This window comes from Balaenoptera borealis (genome assembly GCF_965194805.1).
Source record: "Balaenoptera borealis genome assembly, chromosome: 16".
Taxonomy (NCBI): Eukaryota; Metazoa; Chordata; class Mammalia; order Artiodactyla; family Balaenopteridae; genus Balaenoptera; species Balaenoptera borealis.
Window position 1 is genome coordinate 15,174,126 of NC_138872.1, and position 24,156 is coordinate 15,198,281.

At 38.5% G+C, this 24,156-nt stretch overlaps 2 protein-coding genes across 3 annotated transcripts in view; one reads left to right on the forward strand and one right to left on the reverse strand.

Moving 5' to 3' along the window:
* WFDC8 (WAP four-disulfide core domain 8) overlaps positions 1 to 24,156 on the forward strand; it is a 123,555-nt gene that overhangs the window by 23,076 nt on the left and 76,323 nt on the right. The window contains exons 2-3 of one of the 2 annotated variants that reach the window (XM_082361820.1): positions 14,022 to 14,149; positions 18,918 to 19,057. The exons of the other annotated variant lie outside the window; for it this stretch is intronic. The gene's annotated coding sequence lies outside the window, so the exon portion shown is untranslated. The remainder of the gene's footprint in view (positions 1 to 14,021; positions 14,150 to 18,917; positions 19,058 to 24,156) is intronic. 2 annotated transcript variants of the gene reach the window in all.
* On the reverse strand, positions 162 to 7,581 carry SPINT4 (serine peptidase inhibitor, Kunitz type 4). The gene is made up of 2 exons (XM_082361873.1): positions 5,979 to 7,581; positions 162 to 4,641 (listed from the first exon to the last, which is right to left on the reverse strand). The coding sequence occupies exons 1-2, from the start codon at positions 6,292 to 6,294 to the stop codon at positions 4,454 to 4,456; spliced, it is 504 nt and encodes a 167-aa protein (XP_082217999.1). The 5' UTR covers positions 6,295 to 7,581; the 3' UTR covers positions 162 to 4,453.

A 24,156-nucleotide genomic window follows, 5' to 3' on the forward strand; every position in this document is an offset into this window, starting at 1 on the left:
TTTTTAAAATTTGAATGGTCCATACTTTCATATTTCTTCGTATGCCTTGTGATTTTTTTTTTTTTTTTTTGGTGAAAATTGGACATTTGAATCTAATAATGTGGTAACTCTGGAAATCAGATTCTCCCCCTTCTCCAGGGAGTGGTTTTATTTTGTTACTGTTTTTGTGCTTTTTCTTTCTTTTTTTTTTTGATTGCCTTAGGTTGTCCCTGTGATCAGCCTGAAATGTAAACTTAAGATATTCTCACATCTTTTCTGAGCCCTTTCCTGGACATGCATGCTCACTTTCTAATTTTTCCTATATATGTAGTTATTTTTTAAATGTCCTAATCTTTAACGTCCGGCTCCCAAAAAGAAAAAAATGAAGGGTAGGGAAAGGGCACTGGCCCTTTAAATCCCTGGAAGTCACTTTGGCCTGAAGGGGAGGGGCTTGTAACAATGAGAGGAAGTGCTTCTTTATATGATCAGAAGTAGAAATCAGCAGTCAGAGCATAGATCCCTGATATCTAGAGAACAGTATTCTTTTTGCCCAAGTTGGCTGCCACAGCTATGTTAAGCTGCTCCAGGAACATGTGCACAGCTGTCAGCCATGTGGCTGGGGGTGGAGAATATGTAGCTGCTGCTCTGCTAAGACCTGAAATTGACTGAAATTAATTGCAACTATTATCCAAGCCCTCCCCTGGAAGTTGCAAGCCTTCAATAGACTCCAGAGTTTCAAAATAATTACCTCAGAAGATTCTGCCAGTGCCACTGTTGTCTAGGTGGGCAGACAGATTTCTGGTGCTTCTTACTATGCCATCTTCCCCTACCTTAATTTTTATATTTTAAAGTTCTGGGAATTCCCTGGCGGTCCAGTGGTTAGGACTTGGTGCTTTCACTGCCATGGCTGGGGTTCAGTCCCTGGTTGGGGAACTGAGATCCCGCAAGCCGAGTGGCTTGGCCAACTACAACAGCAGCAACAACAAAACTTCTTTATTCTTCTCTGATATTTGTGAGGGCTCCTCGACCTCATCTGCTACCATCACTAATTCGTACTTTGGCTGTATGCTTTTGATTTATCTCAGCTATTGTGTCATTTACGTTACCTATTAAATTTTCCAAACCCTGTATTTTTTGTTGGTTCTTCTTTGTTAATATATGTTCCTGCTTAACATATCAATATGCACTCTTATCTAGTTGAGAATATTAATTATGTCTATTTCATTTATCTCTTCAATTAATTCAGGGTTATTTCCTATTGGTTATTTAGCTTGTTGTTTCTCTTTGTTGACATGTTTGTGGTAAAATTTGTTTGTGATCATTTGTCCATCGGAATATGAGCAGTTTTTGCTTTTATTGTGTATGTATGTGGTGGATGGGTTAGTGTGAGAGGGACAAGGCAGTGTTGGGAAGAAGGGCCAAAGCCCATATCTCTTACCTGGCACTTCTCTTGGTTGATTTAAAGTGGATGGTGGAAAATTCCAGCCAGAGACTCACAATAATACAATCTGGGCTTATTTATACCCATTTGCTACTTCCTGAATAACACTATTCCCCCGCAAGCTCAGGGAACATATCTTCTGCCTTTGATGTGTTTTCTATGGAAATTTTTTTTCTCTTAGGTTCAGTTATCTATCCCTCAGTGTGTATAGGAAGAAGGGAAAACAAACTCTGTGTCTGGCTAGTCCAATTGCACCTGTTTTTATACACCCCTTACTCTAGCTGGGCTCTGAGACCACCACTATGTCATCTCAATTGCCCTTGCAGTATCTTGGGGCTGTTACTGCTTTGGTAAGGGAGCAGACACTGACAGACTCAGATTTTTGTGTTGGGGAGAATAACACAACTCAAAAGCTGTCACACAACTCATTCTCCCACCTTTGGTGCCCAGCTCTCTGTCTTAGGCATCAAAATATCCTTTTCTCTCCAAGATACAACTGCCCTCTTTCTTCAAAGGATTCTTAGTCTTGACTTTAGTTATTAATATTTATATACCTTCTTTTTACTTCTCTGGCTTTTCCAGGAGTTGACTGAAAGAGGGAGCAAACAGACCATGGGTATATGTTATTTTGTCTCCAACAAACTTTCCACTTCTGGGACACCCAGCTTCATGACTCATGATAGGAAAATCTCAGAACTTCCATTTACGTGGACCAGTCAGATTAACCTAGTCCCTATATTTCAGGGTCCACAGCATGTCTCCTGCAGCTGTTGGGGCTCAAGAATGACTTGTAATTCTAGAGTCTTCACCAAAGTTCGAATGTACACATGTTCAGAGTAAACCCTGTCTGGATGAGGGTCTGATTTTGAAGTAATCAGAATTTTTGCAAAAAATTGTCTCTGCTTAGGGGACTGGTTTTCTTATTCTTAAGACTGAGCAGACACCAGACTTACATGTCTAGCTACAGGATCTCACTGGTTCACAGTGCCTCTGACATTGGCCCTAGCCACCAGTGGTCGAGGATGTGATTCACAGGTGAGGGATTGGACTTTGTCAATAAGATGGACAGGAAAGGTATGCAGGGAAGGGATGCCTGAAGAAATTCAGAGATGAGATGGCCAAGCTGAGTATCCCACAGCTGGGAAGATCATGGTCATGCCGAACCTTGCAGCATTATATTCAGAAGACTTGCAAAACAGTGTTAGGATGACCATTCTCTTGGGAGCTAAAACACAGTCACTGAATTGAAGCTGAGAGTTCTTTTCCCAGAAGGATGGAGAAGAGCCAAGTCGAATGTCCATGATGAAGGTACTAAAAAATGTCCAAATAACTATGATAAATAGAGATTATGTCAGCAAGTTAGTTTAACTAATCGGGACTCCTGGTTTGGTAAACATGAATCAGAAAACAACACAGAGAAAAATTTGTTATGAGTGCAAGAACATTTCACTTGAGTGTCAGGTTCACTGCTTGGTTTGATTTTCAGGACAAAGAGTAGCACAGATTTGGTACTTTGGTTCTACCAATTACGCAACCTGAGAGGCAAAGTGATACAAACCTATCCATATTTGGCTCATCACACCTGTAACAGTGTAAGCATTGAGTACATGCGTGAGGAATGGCTCAGTGGGGAGAGGGGAGTAATGGCTAGGACCAGCTCACATTCCAGCTCCGGATAAGGTGGTGGGGGTCTGGGGGAGGATGTTCAGAGAGGAGGAAGGGCTGACACATAAAGTTCTTTCATTTTAATGATCATACAACTAGTTCTCAGGAAACACAACACTGCAGTCAGGAAAATAGCAAATGGATGCAACTTTCAAGGATTATGGGACTTACAAAGATCTTAAAATTGGTCTGATTTTTCCTACATCTGTGTTTCAGACGGTGTATCAAGAAGCTCCAGAATTTTTAAACTTGTAATCCACTATGACCTGTTTAAGCAAAACAAAAAAACAGACCTGTGTTATAGGTTTTGGAAAGTCTCCCTCTACTAATTTAAGTCATTTTTATCTCAGGGGAAGCCCAGAGGATGCCATCTTTTTCAATATCCTTCCTCTTGCATTGATTAAGCTCTCATTCTTCATTAATCTCTCATTCTTTCATTCCCTCAAAACTTAGTCTTTGTCTTCTAGGTGCCAGGAACTGCAAAGAGTCACTAGGAGGGACTTCCCTGGTGGTCCAGTGGTTAAGACTTCGCCTTCCAATGCAGAGGGTGCAGGTTTGATCCCTGGTCGGGGAGCTAAGATCCCACATGCCTCGGGCCAAAAAACCAAAACATAAAACAGAAGCAATATTGTAACAAATTCAATGAAGACTTTAAAAATAGTCCACATCAAAAAAATCTAAAAAAAAAAAGAGTCACTGGGGATATTAAATAAATAAAACAAAATTTCTGCTTTTGAGTTACTCCCAAGGCCATGCTCCATCTCAGTTTCATGGAAATCAGCCATGCCATAGTGGTGTTACCTCCATGGACCTCTTTCTAGTTCCTATGACTTGGAAATGGTGCAGTGTGGGCTGGGACCTTAGCTGTATAAAACGGTATGTTGCTATGGGAAGTTCACAGGTCTGGGAGTTCAAGCTTGGGTCTGGGTGATCACATAAGATGATCACGTAAGATGATCCAGCCCTGGATGATCAGATTTGTTTAGGAATCTTGCCATGTCATTTAATAATGTGATCTGGGGCCAGTTAGTTACCTCTACTGGACGTGGTTTCCTCGTCTGCCATATAAAAATAATGGTACACATCTATCTTAGGGTGTTTTTAGTTTTAAATTCTATCAATATATGTAAATTACTTAGTGTAGTACCCAGCACATGGTAATTGTCCAATAAATGATGGCTATTATGTTCTCTCTGGACTTTTGATTTCCTAACTGCAAACTGACAAGTGATTCTGAGATCCAACCCAACTATTAAACCTTTTGATTATGACAGTCCTCCCTCTTCCCATCCCAAACCAGGGTTTGTCCTGGGATCTCAGAGCCTCTCCGTTTCCTCTCCCCAAGGACCAAGGACAAGATTGAATTCCTTACTTCACCGCTGCTTTGTACTCTTCATCGCAGGCTACTTGACATTCTATTTTAAGCTTGTAGTTGTTAAGATTGCCATCACAGCCAGAGTAGACAAAACTTTCACATCTTTTGGAAGTTTTGTTGTAGAAATATCTAAGGTGAATTTCAAAGCAGCTGCCAAATCGGTAGTCCATTAAGCAGGGATCTGCATGAGAGGTTCCCACTGAGTTAGGGGGAAATAGAGAGTTGTCTTCACAGGCCCTTAAAAATTTCTCACATTAGTCTGGAGATATTCCCTATTCAAGGTCACTGAAAGGCATTTGGTTTTCTCTTGGTATTAGGATCACTTGGCAAGGTTGCCCTTGGGCATGGAAATTGATTAAAACTCTAGGTTCTGGTCCTGGGCAGTGACTTGGAGACATAGTGAGCAGTGAAAAAGGAAGTTCTATCAGGTATCTTGTGCAAAGTAATGAGGTTTACCTGTCACATCTTACATTTTATTAAAGCACAATCTCCTGCTTCTCCATACTTTCATCCTTCTCTCCTCTTAACTGCCTGCATGGGACATACAATGCTTACCCTCCAGTTTTCATAGACTCACTATACTAACCATGCCCCCAGTTTGAGGTAACTGTGCCTGCTACTCGACACAGGATACATACCAAGATGCATAACCCTGGAGGTGACGCTCTTTCACCCTCATACCCTGTCATCTCTCCCCCTGTCCCCTTGCCAGAGGCAAATCTTCTGTTTTTATTCAACATGGTTGTATTGGCAACCCAGAGATCGTTATTCATCCTATTCAAGCAGCCAGACTGGAATATATTCCTTGGTAAAAGTAACTATTTAAATACAGTTACATACATAATCTTATTTTATACAAACACACTCTGATACAGGCATTTTTCTGATCTATGTGTAACACAAGGGAAACTGAAGCTAAGGGATGGTAAGGGATTGAGTGACTTGAACGAGTGTACATATTTGCTAAGAGGCAGGGCCGAAATTTGGGGTGTCTGACTCACGGTGTAGACTGTGCTATCTCCCCATGTTACGGAAGCACTCGAGCCTGTACACATTATCTGTGGAAGAAAACATCACTGCCTTTCACATCTGCATGTTGAGCTCCTCTGAACAGCGACCATGTGTTCAAGCATTCTCTACTCCCCCAGAGCCTAGATATTGAAAATGCCTGTCTGTTCAGTTTTCCTTTTTTTTCCCCTCTCATCTCAGTACATACTCTTGAATGGCCTGAGATCTTTGAAATTTGCCATGAAACCCCTAATTCAGAATACTTCTAGTCCTTTGCACCTCCTACAAAAGAGAGTCCCATGCAGAAAGGACTTATTGGTGTCATAGTTTGTTTTTTTTTCTCATCAGATGCCTAGAGTAGATAATGCCCCAAGTCAAGGTAGTAAGAGTTTATGGGTATTGACACAAAAGGAGGACCTTCTTGGACCACCTGGATATCAAGTTTTTTCTAACTCTTTCTTCCTCCTTCATAATTAGTCTTTGGATTTATTTTCTGTTTCAGTTTCATACCTTTGAGTTTTCCACATATTTTCTCAGAAATCCTAGTAACACCACCCATTAGTGGGGTAGTCAGCAAGAAGAAGGCGAAGAACCCCAAAAGAAATCCCAGCTCAGTAGACTTCATGGTGCAGCTAGCAGCAAGTAGGAGAGTCTTGGTATCAACTGGTGTTATATTTTGGACCTGATACTTGAGAGGGCTGAACCCACTTACCCCAAGGGCCAGGACTGGGCATTTCCAGGTATTGAGTTGGACGGTGAGTACTTGGGTATCCAGCCATGAAGCTGAAAGTCCCAGGCTGATTAGACCCCTGATAGTGAGTCTCATGTTTATCTAGAATGCAGAGCTTCTGGGTATGTTTAACCATGGAGGGTAGAACCATCGGAGCATTGAATTAAAAAGGGATTGCTTCCTTTCCTCACCTTACCCTTCTACAGCAAGGAAGAGACTGATCCTGGTACAACAGAAAGAATGTAATAAACACAGTAGTAATGATAGTAGCTGTATGGTCAGGTCATTCAAGATGGCTGTTCTCTTGCTCTCTGTACATCCCCTGCTTGACCAGTGCCTGCTTCACCTACACCCTACTCACAGGACTGACCTTCCTACATACTTGCCCCAAGCCCCAGCTAATGATTGTTCTTATCAAAGGGGTGGTGAAGGGCATGCCCCTTTGCTAGTTTACCTGGTAACCAATAAGCCAACCTGACAGTCAATTCCCCCTTTAACTGCTAACCCCCCCCCCCCCACTGCTGGCCCCCAGAGCGAAGACTGCTTCCATGTCCTGCCCACTGTCTGCTGCACATGATGGTGTGTCGCTCCAGGACCTTGCTTCAGCCGTGTAAATCCCCCTCTCCATTAAACAGATGTCTCTGTTGCTGACTCTGTGCTCTTTCTTCAGTCTTGAAGCTGGGCAAGTACAGGCCTTGCAGGACTGTGGGGTGCAGCCCAAGAGTAGCTAACCCCTATAGTAATTCCTTCATGCAAAACACTATTTAAAGCCTTATATCTATATCTATATCTACTTCTATCTCACTAAATTATCACATGCACCCCATGAGTTAGGTGCAATTACGATCATCACTTACAGATGAAGAAACTGAGGCTGAGGTTAAGTTATATGTACAAGGTCACACATCTATTATGTAGTGGACACAAGATGTGAACTCATGACACTCTATTACCTAGGAATGTGGGACACCTTTGTTCTGTCTTCCTGTAAGACTTTTGAAATTTTGACTTTTACATTTGAAACTTTAAGCCACCTGAAGTTGATTATTTTTGGTAAGGTATAAAATAAAGATATGATTTCATTTTTTCAATGCTTCCAGACCCATTTAATGATGAGTGCCTCTTTTATTCAGTTTCTGAACTCTTTATTTCACTACACTGTATATTCCTGCTCCAAAACCATTCTTAATTGCTTGAATTTTGCATTACTTTAGGATTTTGCATTTTCATATACATTTTGTTTTTATTTTATTTTATTTTTTGGAGCAGAGAAAAGTTTACTGTGGGGCCAAGCAAGGAGAATGGGTGGCTCGTGCTCAAAAACCCTGAACTCCCCAATGGTTCTGGGGGAAAAGTTTTTATAGGCAAAATTTGGGGTGAAGGCTGCAGGGTGTGAGGCTTTCTTCTTTTTTTTTTTTTTTTTTTTTTTATAATTTGTCATTGTACATTAATTGTTTATTTACTTGTTGTCAACAGGCTTACTTGTTTATTTATTTATTTATTATTAATTAATTTATTTATTTTTGGTTGTGTTGGGTCTTCGTTTCTGTGCGAGGGCTTTCTCTAGTTGCGGCGAGCGGGGGCCACTCTTCATCGCGGTGCGCGGGCCTCTCACTATCGCGGCCTCTCTTATTGCGGAGCACAGGCTCCAAACGTGCAGGCTCAGTAGTTGTGGCTCACGGGCCCAGTTGCTCCGTGGCATGTGGGATCTTCCCAGACCAGGGCTCGAACCCGTGTCCCCTGCATTGGCAGGCGGATTCTCAACCACTGCACCACCAGGGAAGCCCGAGGCTTTCTTCTGATTGGTTGGTGGTGAGGTAATTGGGTGGGCCTCCAGGAATCTTGTGCTCAGCCTGAAGTTACCATCCTCCACCTAGGTGGGGGCCTTAGTTCCTGAAGAAGAACTCAAAGATATTGTTATATATATTCCTTAAGAAGGAACCAGGACCCAGCCCCAAGGCTGCACTATTGTTTCTTGACTGCTCCTCCCTTGTTTCTGTGTCCCCTCACTTCCCTGATTAGTACTTGTTTGAATCTGCTCATATACATTTTAGAGACAGTTTGTTAAGCACTTCAGAAGACCCATCTTGGTTATTGATTTGAATTGCATTGGATTTACAGATCACTTTGAGGAGAATGACGTCCTTACTATATTGTCTTTTGTATACAGTTCTTCTATACTGGCTTTCATTAATATCTGCCAAGAAAGGTTTATGGTATTTACCATACAGGTCTTGCAATCTTATTTATATTTTTGATATTACTGTAAAAGTTATCTTCAAACATTACATTTCTTTCTGTTTGTTTCTGATGTATAAAATGTTATTCATATTATATATTAATCTTATGTCCAGCATAAGCATTTCCTTAATGAGTAGTGATGTTTATGACCCTTTCATATACTTGTTCATTTGTATGTCTTCTTGGACAAATGTCTAGTCAGGACCTTGTCCTTTTTAAAATCAGACGTTTTGGGTTTTTCCCCCTAATGAGTTGTGTAATTTCCTTATATATTTTGGATATTAACCCTTTACGAGATATATAGTTTGCAAATATTTTCTCTCATTCCGTAGGTTGCCTTTCATTTTGTTGATTGTTTCCTTTGTTGTGTAGAGCTTTTTAATTTGATGTAGTCCCACTTGTTTATTTTTGCTTTTGTTGCAGGAAGGGGGACCCTTCCAGGGCCCGAGAGTGGGCTCTTGTCTAACACTCAAAAATGAATTGTCTGAGGAGACACAGGTGCTGACAAAGCAAGAGACTTTATTGGGAAGGGGCATCCGGGTGGAGAGCAGGAGGGTAAGGGAACCAAGGAGGACTGCTCTGCCACGTGGCTCGCAGTCTCAGGTTTTATGGTAATAGGGTTAGTTTCTGGGTTGTCTCTGGCCAATCATTCTGACTCAGGGTCCTTCCTGGTGGCCCGTGCAGCACTCAGCCAAGATCGATTCCGGTGAGGAGGATTCTGGGAGGTTGGTAGGACATATGGACTGGTGTCTCCTCTCTCCTTTTAACCTTTCCCGAATTCTTCCTGTTGGTGGTGGCTTGTTAGTTCCGTGTTCCTTACCAGGACCTCCTGTTGCAAGATAACTCATGCAAATGGTTACTGTGGTGCCTGGCCAGGGTGGGTGGTTTCAGTCAGTGGTTCCCCTAACACTTTTGATGTTATATCAAAGGAGATTTCTCCTTATGTCTTCTTCTAGGAGTTTTGCAGTTTCAAGTTTTATGTTAAAGTCCTTATCAGTTTCGAGTTAATTTTTGAGAGTGGTGTAAGATAAGGGTCCTATTTCATTGTTTTGCATGTGAATATGTAGTTTCCCTAACATCATTTATTGAAAAGACTATCCTTTTCTGAGTGTGTATTCTTGGTTCCTATGTCAAGTTGATCCTTTATGGGTTTATTTCTGGGCTCTTGATCCTGTTCCATTGGTCTATGTGTCTGTTTTTATGCAAGTACAATAATGTTTTGATTACAATAGCTTTGTAGTATTGTTTGAAATCAGGAAGTGTGATGCCACCAGATCTGTTTTTCTTTTTCTTTTCTTTCTTTCTTTTTTTTTTTTTTTTTATAAATTTCTTTATTTTTTGGCTGTGTTGGGTTTTCATTGCTGGGTGCAGGCTTTCTCTAGCTGTGGTGAGCGGGGGCTACTCTTCATTGCAGTGTGTGGGCTTCTCATTGCAGTGGCTTCTCTTGTTGCGGACCATGGGCTCTAGGCACACGGGTTTCAGTAGTTGTGGCACAGGGGCTCAGTAGTTGTGGCTTGCGGGCTCTAGAGTGCAGGCTCAGTAGTTGTCACGCATGGGCTTAGTTGCTCTGCGGCATGTGGGATCTTCCCGGACCAGGGCTCAAACCTGTGTCCCCTGCATTGGCAGGCGGATTCTTAACCACTGCACCACCAAGGAAGTCCCCAGATCTGTTTTTCTTATTCAAGGTTGTTTTGGCTCTTTGGGATCTTTTGTGGTCCATATAAATTTTAGGATTTTTTTTTCTGTTTCTGTGAAAAATGACATTGGAATTTTGACAAGGATTGCATGGAAACTATAAATCACTTTGGGTAGTAAAAGGGAAAAACACACTCCTCCTGTGTGTTCTTTACCCTCTCCACTCTACAATAACACTGCTTCACTTCTGAGACAAGAGGTGTGTGTGTGTGTGTGTGTGTGTGTGTGTGTGTGTGTGTGTGTGTATTTCAACACATCAAGCAGTTCTGTAACACCAGCAGGGTGTCCTACAGTTTAACTAATTCTGACATTATCTACCTGGAAATATCATCAGATCACACAGGTTAAGGGCTCAGTCTCACAAGACTGCACCCCCTCTCCCCATGTCAGATACCAATGGCAAGTCAATGTTGTTAGCCATGTTTTTGACCAACTGGCTATAAATTGGAAATTCCCATGACCCTCTCCTTGGTTTCAATTAATATGCTAGAGTGGCTCACAGAACTCATGAAAACAGTTTACTTACTATAATGCTGGTTTATTTTAAAGGGTATAGCTAAGGAACAACTGGATGGAAGAGATGCATAGGGCAATGTGTGTAGGAAGAGATGTGGAGCTTCCATGCTCTTTCCCAGCACACCGCTCTCCCAGCACCTCCACATGTTCACCAGCCCAGATGCACTCAGAACCCTGCAGTTCAGGGATTTTTATGGAGGCTTCATTACATAGGCATGATTGATTAAATTTTGGCTATTAGTAATTGAACTCAATCTCCAGGCCCTTTTCCTTCCCTGGAGGTCAGAGGGTGGGGCAGAAGTTTCAACCCTCTAATCACTTGGTTGGTTCCCCTGGCAATCAGCTTCCATTCTTGTGTTACCTAAGGACATCCAAAATCACTTAACATAAACTCAACTACAGTGGAAAGGAGGTTATTGTAAATAATAAGACACTTATTCACCTTTGTGGATCTGGAGTGATTTCAGGAACTGAGGACAAAAGATCAAATATTACAACAAGAGATGCTCCCATTGCTCTTTTCACTTAAGAAATACAAAGTATTTTGGGAAATGTGAGCCAGGAACTGTGGATCAAGATGAGAACATATATTTATTATAAATCAAAATATCACCAGTAGTATGGACATTTTAACAGTATTAATTCTTCTGATCCATAAGCATGAGCTATCTTTCCATTAATTTGTGTCTTCTTCAGTTTCTTTCATTGATGTTTTATGGCTTTCAATGTACATATATTTCACCTCCTTGGTTAAATTTATTCCTAAGTTTTAAAAAATTCTATTTATGCTACTGTAATTGGGATTGCTTTCTTTATTTCTTTTTCAGATATTTCACTGTAAGTGTTTAGAAATGCAACTGATTTTTGTATGTTGATTTTGTATCCTGAAACTTTACTGAATTCTAACAGGTTTTTTTGTGGAGTCTTTAGGGTTTTCTCTAAATAACATCATATCATCTGCAAACAGACAATTTAACTTCTTCCTTCCAATCTAGATGAATTTTATTTCTTTTTCTTGCCTAATTGCTCTAGCTAGGACTTCCAGTACTATGTTGGATATGAGTGGTGAAAGTGGGCACCCTTGTCTTGTTCCTGATCTTAGAGGAAAACCTTCTAGCTTTTCACTGTTGAGTATGATATTATTTATGGGCTTGTCATATATGATCTTTATTTCATTAAGGTGCATTTCTTCTATATTCAATTTGTAGAGCATTTTTAAAATGAAAGGATGTTCAATTTTGTCAAATACTTTTTCTACATCTTTTGAGATGATCATGTGATTTTTATCCTTCATTCTGTTAATGTGGTATATCACATTTATTGATTTGCAGATGTTGAACCATCATGCATCCCAGGGACAAATTCCACTTGATCATGCTCTATGATCTTTTTAATGTGTTCTTGAGTTGGTTTGTTAGTATGTTGTTGAGGATTTTTGCATCTATGCTTATTAGGGATATTGGCCTGTAATTTTCTTTTCTTGTTGTGTTCTTATCTGGTTTTGGAGTGAAGGTAATGCTGGCCTTGTAAAATGAGTTTGGAAGTGTTCCCTCTTCTTCTTAAATTTTGAAGAGTTTGAGAAGGATTAATATTAATTCTTCTTTAAATGTTTTATAGAATTCACCTGTGAAGCCATCTGGTCTTGGGCTTTTCTTTATTGGAAGTTTTTTGGTTTGCTGATTCAATCTCCTTTCTCATTATTGTTCTGCTCAGATTTTCTATTTCTTCATGATTTGGTCTCAGTAGGTTGTGTATTTCTAGGAATTATCCATTTCTTCTAGGTTGTCTGGGTTTTTGATGTGTAAGTGTTTATAATAGTCTCTTATCATCCTTTGTATTTGTGTGGTATCAGTTGCAATGTCTCCTCTTTCATTTGTTTTATTTATTTGAGTCTTCTTTTTTTTTCTTGGATAGTCTAGCTAAAACTTCGTCAATCTTGTTTGTCATCTCATAAAAAGTAACTTAGTTTTTTTGCACTTTTCTCTTGTCTAGTTCACTTATTTCTGCTCTAATCTTTATTGTTTCCTTCCTTCTGCTAAGTTTGGGCATAGTTTGTTCTTCTTTTTCTAGTTCCTTGAAGTGTGAAGTTAGGTTGTTTATTTAAGATATTTCTTTTTGCTTAATGTACACATTTATTACTATAAATACTTCCCTCCTAGAACTGCTTTTGCTGCATCCCGTAAGTTTTGGTATTTTGTGGTTCCATTTTCATTTGTTTTGAGATACTTTCTAATTTCTCTTTTGATTTCTTCTTTGACCTATTGATTGTTCAGTAATGTGTTATTTAATTTTTACATACTTGTGGATTTTCCAATTTTCCTCCTATTATTGATTTCTAATTTCATATCATTTTGGTCAGAATATATATTTATTACTCAATCTTCTTGTTTTTTTTAAAAAAAACTTGTTTTGTGGTCCAACATATGATCTATCCTAAAGAGTGTTCTGTGTACACTTGAGAAGAATGAATATTCTGTGGCTGTTGGGTGGAATGTATTGTATATTTCTGTTAGGTCCATTTGCTCTACTGTATAGTTCAAATTCAGTGTTTCCTTATTGATTATGTTATCAATGTATCCATTGTTGGATCATATATCCATTGTTGAAAGTGGGAAATTGAATTTGTCTACTATTATTGTATTATTGTTTATTTCTCCCATCGGATATGTTAATATTTGCTTTGTATTTTTAGGTGCTCTAATATTGTGTGCATATCTATTTACTATTGTTATATCCTCTTGATAAATTGACCCCCTTATCATTATATAGTGACCTTCTTTGTCTTTCATGACAGATTTTGACAAAAGTGTATTTTATCTGATATAAATATGCCAGTCTTGCTGTCTTTTGATTACATTTGCATGGAATATCTTTTTTTCACTTTCAGGCTATACGTGTCTATAAAGCCTCATTTTTTAAAAATTGAAGTATAATTGAAGTACAATATTATATAAGTTACAGGTTACAATATAGTGATTCACAATTTTTAAAGGTTATACTCCATTTATAATTAGTATAAAATATTGACTATATTCCTTGTGTTGTACAATATATCCTTGTAGCTTATTTTATACGTAATAAATATACCTCAAGCCTCACGTATTTTGATGTTCTATTGTTATATGCATACACATTAAGGATTGTTATATCTTCTTGAAGTATTGACTCCTTTATAATTATGTAATGCCTCTCTTTACCCCAGATAGCTTTCCTTGCTGTGAAGTCTACTTTGTCTGCAATTATTATAGCTACTCCTGCTTGCTTGCTTGCTTGCTTGCTTTCTTCTTTTAGATTTTTTTTTTTTTTGATGTGGACCATTTTAAAAGTCTTTATTGAATTTGTTACAATATTGCTTCTGTTTTACGTTTTAGTTTTTTGACTGTGAAGCCTGTGGGATCTTAGCTTCCCGACCAGGGATCGAGCCCACACCCCCTGTGAATGTGAATGTGAATTTGGAAAAACCTCTTCTCTTTGATGTGACAAAGCACATTCCCTCCAGGTAGGTATATGGCTCTCCTTCAGTCTCATCAAAATCTAACAAAAAAGGCAGCTGGAGACCAATTTGTACCTCTCCTGTAAGACTGCTAGGGTTTAATTTCTTAAAATATCAAGCGAACAAGCTTTCATTATACCAAATGTTTGTATAATTTCAATGTGAAAAAAACTTACATACATTTGTTAAGGTCTCATTGTAATCTGTGAGATGGATCACCAAGAAAGAGGTGAGTGATATAAGCCAGTGCTCCAAAAAAAATTCACTCCATACATTTTTGATCTCCACAGTGTACTTTTTGTGTAAGTGTTTACCTTGAAGATGATTTCTCAGATGTAGTTGTAAACCCTTCTATCAAGTGAGTTTAGATCAGCAAATTGGGCAAGGAATTCACAAGGAAGTTATTTCTAAATCTAAAGCCCAGGATGGGCTGGGTCAGGCCCTAGTCACCTGCTTTTAGTTGCCATCATCACAGACTTATTGGGTATCTCACAATATTAAATGTGAAATAAAAAACACCACAATAACCATAAAAAAGAATGAAATAATGCCATGTGCAGTGACATGGATGGACCTAGCAATTGTCATACTGAGTGAAGTAAGACAGAGAAGGACAAATACCATATGATAACACTTATATGTAGAATCTAAAAAATGGTACAAATAAACTTATTTACAAAACAGAAATAGAGTCACAGATGTAGAAAACAAACTTATGGTTACTGGGGGGAAAAGGGGGGAGGGATAAATTGGGAGACTGGGATTGACATATACACACTACTATATATAAAATAGATAACTAATAACCTAATGTATAGCACAGGGAACTCTACTCGGTACTCTATAATGACCTATATGGGAAAAGAATCTGAAAAAGAGTGGATATATGTATCTGTATAACTGATTCACTTTGCTGTACAGTAGAAACTAACACAACATTGTAAATCAACTATACTCCAATAAAAATTAACTTTAAAAATCCTCAAAAAACCCCCCACAAAACCCCAAAAAACCACCCCAAGTCTTACACCAAAATATAGACTCTGACTTAGAAGTATGTTTTTAGCTTTAAAAAAAAATAAGACATTTTGGGAGGGCAGAGTTTGAGACATAGTTAACACTTATTTTGGCAAGATAGCAAAGAAAGCCTAAAAAGCATAAGCTATGTGTCCAAATGCAAAAGGCATCAAAGAACCATAGTATCGGGAAAAATCCACACTGGACAAAAGATACACTATGTCTAAATATTTTGAAATTGTAATTTGAATCAAGAGTAAATGTTGAAAAATTATGCTCAGTTTTTACTAGAGATTAAGTGTACCTTTTCCTGCTTCCCCCGAATAAAATCGTAGAGATCACTATTTAATCACTCCCCAGAGTTTCAGTTTTCTCTCAGTATAAAGCAACAGCTACATACACATAATAAAATGCTTATATGTTAATGTAATAACTCCCCTGGCTTATCCAACGTGCAATGCACATGACTTCAAAGACTACAACTTGGGGCAAGTACAGAAGAACTGAAAAAAAAACACAATTCAAGTTTCGAAACCTGCTCTTAAAATTATTTATAGGACACTCAGTTCATTTGAACTTCTTAGTAAGATAAAGGTGTTGCATTGTCATTTGATTAACAATCCACCTTGGCATGTGAAGGATGTACATTACCAGATGCCAACTAGAGGGACTAGAGATAAGACTAAAAAGTACTGTATTTCTTAATGACTGAGTAAGGTATTTATAAGTAAGTTTATGTTCACTTTCTGCTGAAGACTTTATAGTCTCAGCACCTAACAATATCTAACAGGCTCCAATAATCCTATCAGGTTAAATGATGGTACAGCATTTTTTAAGGAGCCAATTATTTCAGCTTACTTAAGTCATTCAGTCTGCTCTATTTTTTCTTCTTTTTTTTCCCGCACCGTGCAATTTGTGGGATCTTAGTTTCCTAGCGAGGGATCGAACTCATGCCCCCTGCAATGGAAGGGTGGAGTCTTAGCCACTAGATCACCAGGGAAGTCTTTAGTCTGCTCTGTTTTCTTACTATTTTTTTTGTGAGTCTCCAGTTACACCTACATTAACAATTTCACTCAATTTTTCTTATATCTTATGCATTTTCTTGATTTTCCATTTTTTCTTGGTCTGTGCCTTGTTCTGAAATTTTATTGTGATCTACCTTACAGTTCACCAGTTTCCCTCTCAATTTATCTAATCTGCTTTTAGACACTCCCAGTTAGCATTGAATTTTATAACAGTACTTATCAGTTCTAGAATTTCAATTTTGGGGGAGTAAATCTCTGCTGGAAATTTCTATCTTCTTTCATTTTCTTAACATATTAAGCACAGTTATGTTAACTCTGTGTCCAAAAACTCCATTATCAGATCCCTTTTGGGTCTGCTTCCATTGCCTATTCTTAATTTTGTTTTTGGTCATATGTTCTTGTCCCTTTGTATGTGTGGTCATTAAAAAATTTCACGCTGGCCATGTTCTATGAAAAATTACAGAGGTAGTTTGGGGAACTTGATTTATATTGCTTCTGGAAAGCAATAGGCTATAGTAGCATCTCTCAACCTTGGCCCTATTGGCATTTTTGGGCTGGATAATTTTTTTGTTGGGGATTGATCTATGCTTTGTGGGATGTTTAGTTGCATCCCTTCCCTCTATTCACTACATTTCAGTAGAAACCGACTCCTCCACAGTTTTGCTAATCTCAAATTTCTCTACACATTGCCAAATGTTCCTTTTGGACAAAATTGCCTCTGGTTGAGTGCCTTGGTCAGAGGCACTGAATTCCAGATCACCTTAATCCAATGAGTCATTGTGGTGGTTCAAACTTAGGTTTATATTCCCTGTAAAAGATCGTCTATTTCTATTTCATCCTTTACTTTTGGGGTAAAGGTATTTGGATGTTCATTCCAAAAACTTTGATGTTCACTAGAGCCTCCCCTCCCCTGTCAATAGCAAGCAAGTATTGACAAATATGACCAGCAGGTCAAATCTGCCATGTCATTTATGACTGTAAATAAGGTTTTATTGGAACACAGCCCCACTCATTCATTTATGTATTGTCTATGGCTGCTTTTGTGCTAAACAGCAGGTTTGAGTAGTTCTGACAGAGATCACATAGCCTGAACAGACTAAAATATTTACTGTCTGGTCCTTTCCAGAAAAAGTTTGCCAACCCTTGAGGTAAAACCTTAGCATCTATTTAATTATACTTATTTTATATATTGTAATCCTTGGAGAGGACATGACAGAGTGACAAGGGTGTTCTCCAAGGGATCATAGTCTTTGTATATTCATATTCAGCCTCCTCCCAGGTGAAAGAAAGTAAAAAAAAAAAAGACTCTTCTTTCATTCTGTCCCCCAAGTATCATTATTGCCTTGATATAGCCCCCTCCTGAGAACTGAGGGTCTGTTGATCTTTCACTATCTCTGCTGGGGTGGACTGGGAAGAGAACTCCCAGCAGTCATCGACAATATATTCATAAGCATCATTGTCTTTCTTGGCCCATTTTATTCTGGCCATTATTGTAGCCAAACCCTTGTCCCCCAGCTTCTCAACTTTTATCCCTTGCCCTGGGAATAGCTGGACCCACTTATTAGAGCACCTTCTCCCAGATTCCCCATTCTTGTCACTTTTTTCTTTAAAACATTAAATAAACTCAGCTTGGGTGAAACATCCCTTCAAGAGATTCCATCCTGGAATATTACTCAGCCATCAAAAAGAATGAAATAATTCCATTTGCAGCAACATGGATGGACCTAAAGATTATCATACCAAGTGACGTAAGTGAGAAAGAGAAGGGCAAATACCATATGATGTTTCTTATATGTGGAATCTAAAATATGACACTAATGAACAGAAACAGACTCACAGACATAGAGAACTGACTTGTGGTTGCCAAAGGGGAGAGGGGGTAGGGGAGGGAAGGAATGGGAATTTGGGATTAGCAGAGGCAAACTATTATATATAGGATGGATAAACAACAAGGTCCTACTGTCTAGCACAGGGAACTATATTCAATACCTTGTGATAAACCATAAAGGAAAAGAATGTGGGGAGTGGTGGTGGTGGGATGAATTGGGAGATTGGGATTGACATATATACACTAATATGTTTAAATAGATAACTAGTAAGAACCTACTGTATAAAAAATAAATAAATAAAATAAAATTAGAAAAACAAATATATACACACACACACACACACACATATATACATATACTTCAATACAATTAAAAAAACAAAACAAAAGAAATTCCATCTTGGAATGTCAGTCCCTTTTGTGTGGTATATGCGCCAGGTACTTTCTAGTCCAGTCTCATCTCCCTCTAAGCAAGTCATGGTGCTTAGATTGTATTAGTTAAGGAAGGGGGTGATAATTCTTTTCTCTTCTTCCTTAATGCCATTATTTTTTTTCAGTATCATTTTTTTAAATTGAAGTATAGTTGAATTACAATGCTATGTTAATTTCTGCTGTACAGCTAAATGATTCAGTTACATATATATATATATATATATATTATTTTTTAATATTCTTCTCCATTATGGTTTCTGGTAAGATATTGAATATAGTTCTCTGTGCTATACAGTAGGACCTTGTTGTCTTAATGCCATTCTTTATATCCCACCCTTTTCAGTAAATTCTCAAAATTTTAATACTGATGATAATCATAACTACTCATATTTCTTTCATAGTCAGGAGCATACAATGTATTTTTATGCTCATTAGTTCATTTGATCTTTCTCTTTGCTTAATCCTGTGGAAGAGGAGGAACAGAACTGCTTATGCCATTTTTCTAAAGAGAACACAAGGCTCAAAGGGACAGAGTTGGAAGTGATGGAGCCAAGCAGAGAAAGGAACCCTACTTTAGAAAAACAATGCAAAACTACAAACCTACAAAATTAGGTAAGTGAATATTTATTTGGAATGAGAAAAGAAATAACAAATCACAAATGTACAAAAGCTTACAAATAAAATAGGTAAATCATTAGCCAGACTCATCAAGAAAAAAAGGGAGAAGATTCAAATCAACAGAATTAGAAATGAAAAAGGAGAAGCAACAACTGACACTGCAGAAATACAAAGGATCATGAGAGATTACTACAAGCAACTCTATGCCAATAAAATGGACAACCTGGAAGAAATGGACAAATACTTAGAAAAGCACAACCTTCCGAGACTGAACTGGGAAGAAATGGAAAATATAAACAGACCAATCACAAGCACTGAAATTGAAACTGTGATTAAAAATCTTCCAACAAACAAAAGCCCTAGACCAGATGGCTTCACAAGTGAATTCTATCAAACATTTAGAGAAGAGCTAACACCTATCCTTCTCAAACGCTTCCAAAATATAACAGAGGGAGGAACACTCCCAAACGCATTCTACGAGGCCACCATCACCCTAATACCAAAACCAGACAAAGATGTCACAAGAAAAGAAAACTACAGGCCAATATCACTGATGAACATAGATGCAAAAATCCTCAGCAAAATATTAGCAAACAGAATCCAACAGCACATTAAAAGGACCATACACCATGATCAAGTGGGGTTTATCCCAGGAATGGAAGGATTCTTCAATATATGCAAATCAATCAATGGGATAAACCATATTAACAAAATGAAGAATAAAAACCATATGATCATCTCAATAGATGCAGAAAACTTTCAACAAAATTCAGCACCCATCTATTCAGTAGATATAGAGGGAACCTACCTCAATATAATAAAGGCCATATATGACAAACCCACAGCCAACATCATTCTCAATGGTGAAAAACTGAAACCATTTCCCTTAAGATCAGGAACAAGACAAGGTTGCCCACTCTCACCACTATTATTCAACATAATTTTGGAAGTTGTAGCCACAGCAATCAGAGAAGAAAAAGAAATAAAAGGAATCCAAATCGGAAAAGAAGTAAAACTGTCGCTGTTTGCAGATGACTTGATACTATACATAGAGAATCCTAAAGATGCTACCAGAAAACTACTAGAGCTAATCAATGAATTTGGTAAAGTAGCAGGATACAAAATTAATGTACAGAAATCTCTTGCATTCCTATATACTAATGATGAAAAATCTGAAAGAGAAATTAAGGAAACACTCCCATTTACCATTGCAACAAAAAGAGTAAAATACCTAGGAATAAACCTACCTAAGGAGACAAAAGACCTGTATGCAGAAAACTATAAGACACTGCTGAAAGAAATTAAAGATGTTACAAACAGATGGAGAGATATACCATGTTCTTGGATTGGAAAATCAACATTGTGAAAATGACTACACTACCCAAAGCAATCTACAGATTCAATGCAATCCCTATCAAACTACCAGTGGCATTTTCCACAGAACTAGAACAAAAAATTTCACAATTTGTATGGAAACACAAAAGTCCCCAAATAGCCAAAGCAATCCTGAGAACGAAAAATGGAGCTGGAGGAATCAGGCGCCCTGACTTCAGACTATACTACGAAGCTACAGTAATCAAGACAGTATGATACTGGCACAAAAACAGAAATATAGATCAATGGAACAGGATAGAAAGCCCAGAGATAAACCCATGCACATATGGTCACCTTATCTTTGATAAAGGAGGCAAGAATATACAATGGAGAAAAGACAGCCTCTTCAATCAGTGGTGCTGGGAAAACTGGGCAGCTACATGTAAAAGAATGAAATTAAAACACTTCCTAACACCATACACAAAAATAAACTCAAAATGGATTAAAGACCTAAATGTGAGGCCAGGCACTATAAAACTCTTAGAGGAAAACATAGGCAGAACACTCTATGACATAAATCACAGCAAGATCCTTTTTGATCCACCTCCTACAAAAATGGAAATAAAACCAAAAATAAACAAATGGGACCTAATGAAACTTAAAAGGTTTTGCACAGCAAAGGAAACCATAAACAAGATGAAAAGACAACACGCAGAATGGGAGAAAATATTTGCAAACGAAGCAACTGACAAAGGATTAATCTCCAAAATATGCAAGCAGCTCATGCAGCTCAATATCAAAAAACCAAAAACCCAATCCAAAAATGGGCAAAGACCTAAATAGACATTTCTCCAAAGAAAATATACAGATTGCCAAAAAACACATGAAAGGATGCTCAACATCACTAATTATTAGAGAAATGCAAATCAAAACTACAATGAGGTATCACATCACACCTGTCAGAATGGCCATTATCAAAAATCTAGAAACAATAAATGCTGGAGAGAGTATGGAGAAAAGGGAACCCTCTTGCACTGTTGGTGGGAATGTAAATTGATACAGCCACTATGGAGAACAGTATGGAGGTGCCTTAAAAAACTAAAAATAGAACTAACATATGACCCAGCAATCCCACTACTGGGCATATACCCTGAGAAAACCATAATTCAAAAAGAGTCATGTACCACAATGTTCATTGCAGCACTATTTACAATAGCCAAGACATGGAAGCAACCTAAGTGTCCATTGACAGATGAATGGATAAAGAAGATATGGCACATATATACAATGGAATATTATTCAGCCATAAAAAGAAACGAAATTGAGTTATTTGTAGTGAGGTGGATGGAGTTAGAGTCTGTCATACAGAGTGAAGTAAGTCAGAGAGAGAAAAACAAATACCGTATGCTAACACATATATATGGAATCTAAAAAAAAATGGTTCTGATGAACCTAGGGGCAGGACAGGAATAAAGATGAAGACGTAGAGAATGGATTTGAGGATGTGGGAAAGGGGAAGGGTAAGCTGGGACAAAGTGAGAGAGTAGAATTGACATATACACACTACCAAATGTAAAATAGATAGCTAGTGGGAAACAGCTGCATAGCACAGGGAGATCAGCTTGGTGCTTTGTGACCACCTAGAGGAGTGGGATAGGGAGGGTGAGAGGGAGACGCAAGAGGGAGGGGATATGGGGATATATGTATGCATATAGCTGGTTCACTTTGTTATACAGCAGAAACTAACACAACATTGTAAAGCAATTATACTCCAATAAAGATGTTTAAAAAAAAAAGCTTAGAAATACATCAAATATCATGAATCTCAAAAAAATAAAATACTTCATCATTATTATTTAAAACATATTTATAATACCTTCTTCCTATATATTGTGGCTGATTATTCTTTGATTGCCTCTTCTTATGACAGTGATTTTTATACTTTTTTTTTCTGTAGATAGAACGGAAAGGTAATTCAGTCTTTGCTGTAGCATAGTTGATCAAAATTTTAAAGTTATAGTCCTGGAGATCTAATGCACAGCAGAGTGATTATAGTCAGTAATACTGTATTATACTCTTCAAGTTGCTAAGAGACCAGATCTTAATCATTCCCACCACTAAAGAAAGAATAGTGATTGTGTGAGGTGATGGCGTTAGCTAACACTGTGGTGGTAATCACACTGCAATATATTAACGTATCAAATCAACATGTGGTATACCTTAAATTTACACAATATGTCAATTATATCTCAATAAAAAAATGAAGTCATTGATTGTTTAGGAAAGATTCTTTCTGAGCTTATAACTTTGGTAATGCCACATCTGTACCTTTCTCCCTAGTTTCTGGCTCAGGTGGCGCTACATGCCTGGGGCAAGTCCTTGGAGAATTCTCGCTCTTCGGTCTTGACCTAATAGACTCTCATTGCACCCTAACAGTCACTGATCCAGCTCTACCAAGTCCCCCTCATCCCCACTGTGCCCGTCCTTGGTTCATGATGTGGCCATGAAGCCCTGAAGGCTGGCCCCAAGCAGGTTGCAGTGCAGCATCTGATTGATTTCTCCTCGAGGTCAAATATGGGATCAATTTGCACCGTGAACGCAACAGATTGTCAGTAGGGATTGTCCAGATGTGACTATATCAGTACCTTAAGGCCACCATTAGGGCATGCAGTATCCACTGCTGGGTTGGGACGATGCTGCCTGCCTCCATGCTTGGATGAGGCTTGCTCCTTCTTCACCTCATCCTGGGAGTCACTGAGCCTTGAGAAGAGCAAGTGAGGGGCTTTGAAGCTTAAGCTTCGTGAGTTTCATGGTAAATTAGCCTTTGCAGCCAAGCTCAAACTCTATTTGCCAGTCAGATCTTGTTGGGGAGACTGGTCTCAAATCTATTGCTTCTCGGGCATTCCTTGGTGGTCCAGTGCTTAGGACTCCACGGTTTCACTGCCGAGGGCCCAGGTTCAGTCCCTGGTCGGGGAACTAGGATCCCGCAAGCTGCGCGGTGCGGCCAAAAGAAAAAAAAAATATTGCTTCCAATATGTTCCTAAAAGTGGACTAAGAAAAACAATAGTGTGGAGCCCTATGGAAGAAAACGGGGGATAATGAACCCATTTTTTTTTCTGGATTTTTTTTTTTTTTTTTGGTTGCACCCTGCGACTTGTGGGATCTTAGTGTCCCCAACCAGGGGTTGAACCGGTGCCCTCAGCACTGAAAGCACGGAGTCCTAACCATTGGACCACCAGGAAGTTCCCTCTTCCGGGTTCTTTAAACACATCCATAGATTACACCATGTTGGGCCTCCGGAGAACTACTGTCACAGAATTGTGTGTTGTCAGCCTATGCTTAATAATCCTTAAAGAAGTAGCCCCAGGAAATTCTTCCTGGAATCTAATGGGAGGCTGTCTTGGAGAGTGTGGTTCACATCACCACACAACTTTCCTCTTTGAGAACATGTTAAAGAGCTTGTCTCTCTCACCATTTACTACCATAAATATATCTCCTTTTCTTGAGTATCTTCTTGGGTCAAGGTCAACCTTCATGCTTACTCTAAACTTTGTAAATGATTGTGCTCCCTTATTGTGTTGCTGTTGTAAAAGCTTACACCCAATTTAAGACATCTCATAGCCTCCTTCATGGTTCTAACATACTTTATTATCTTTTTATCTCCTTTGCTCTGTCTTATATTGGCTAAATTTATTTTTAAAAATACGTTGTGTTATGAATCTTGGTAAGTTGCCTTAAATCCTTCTGAAACCAGGTTGAGTAGCAATAAATAAATGAAT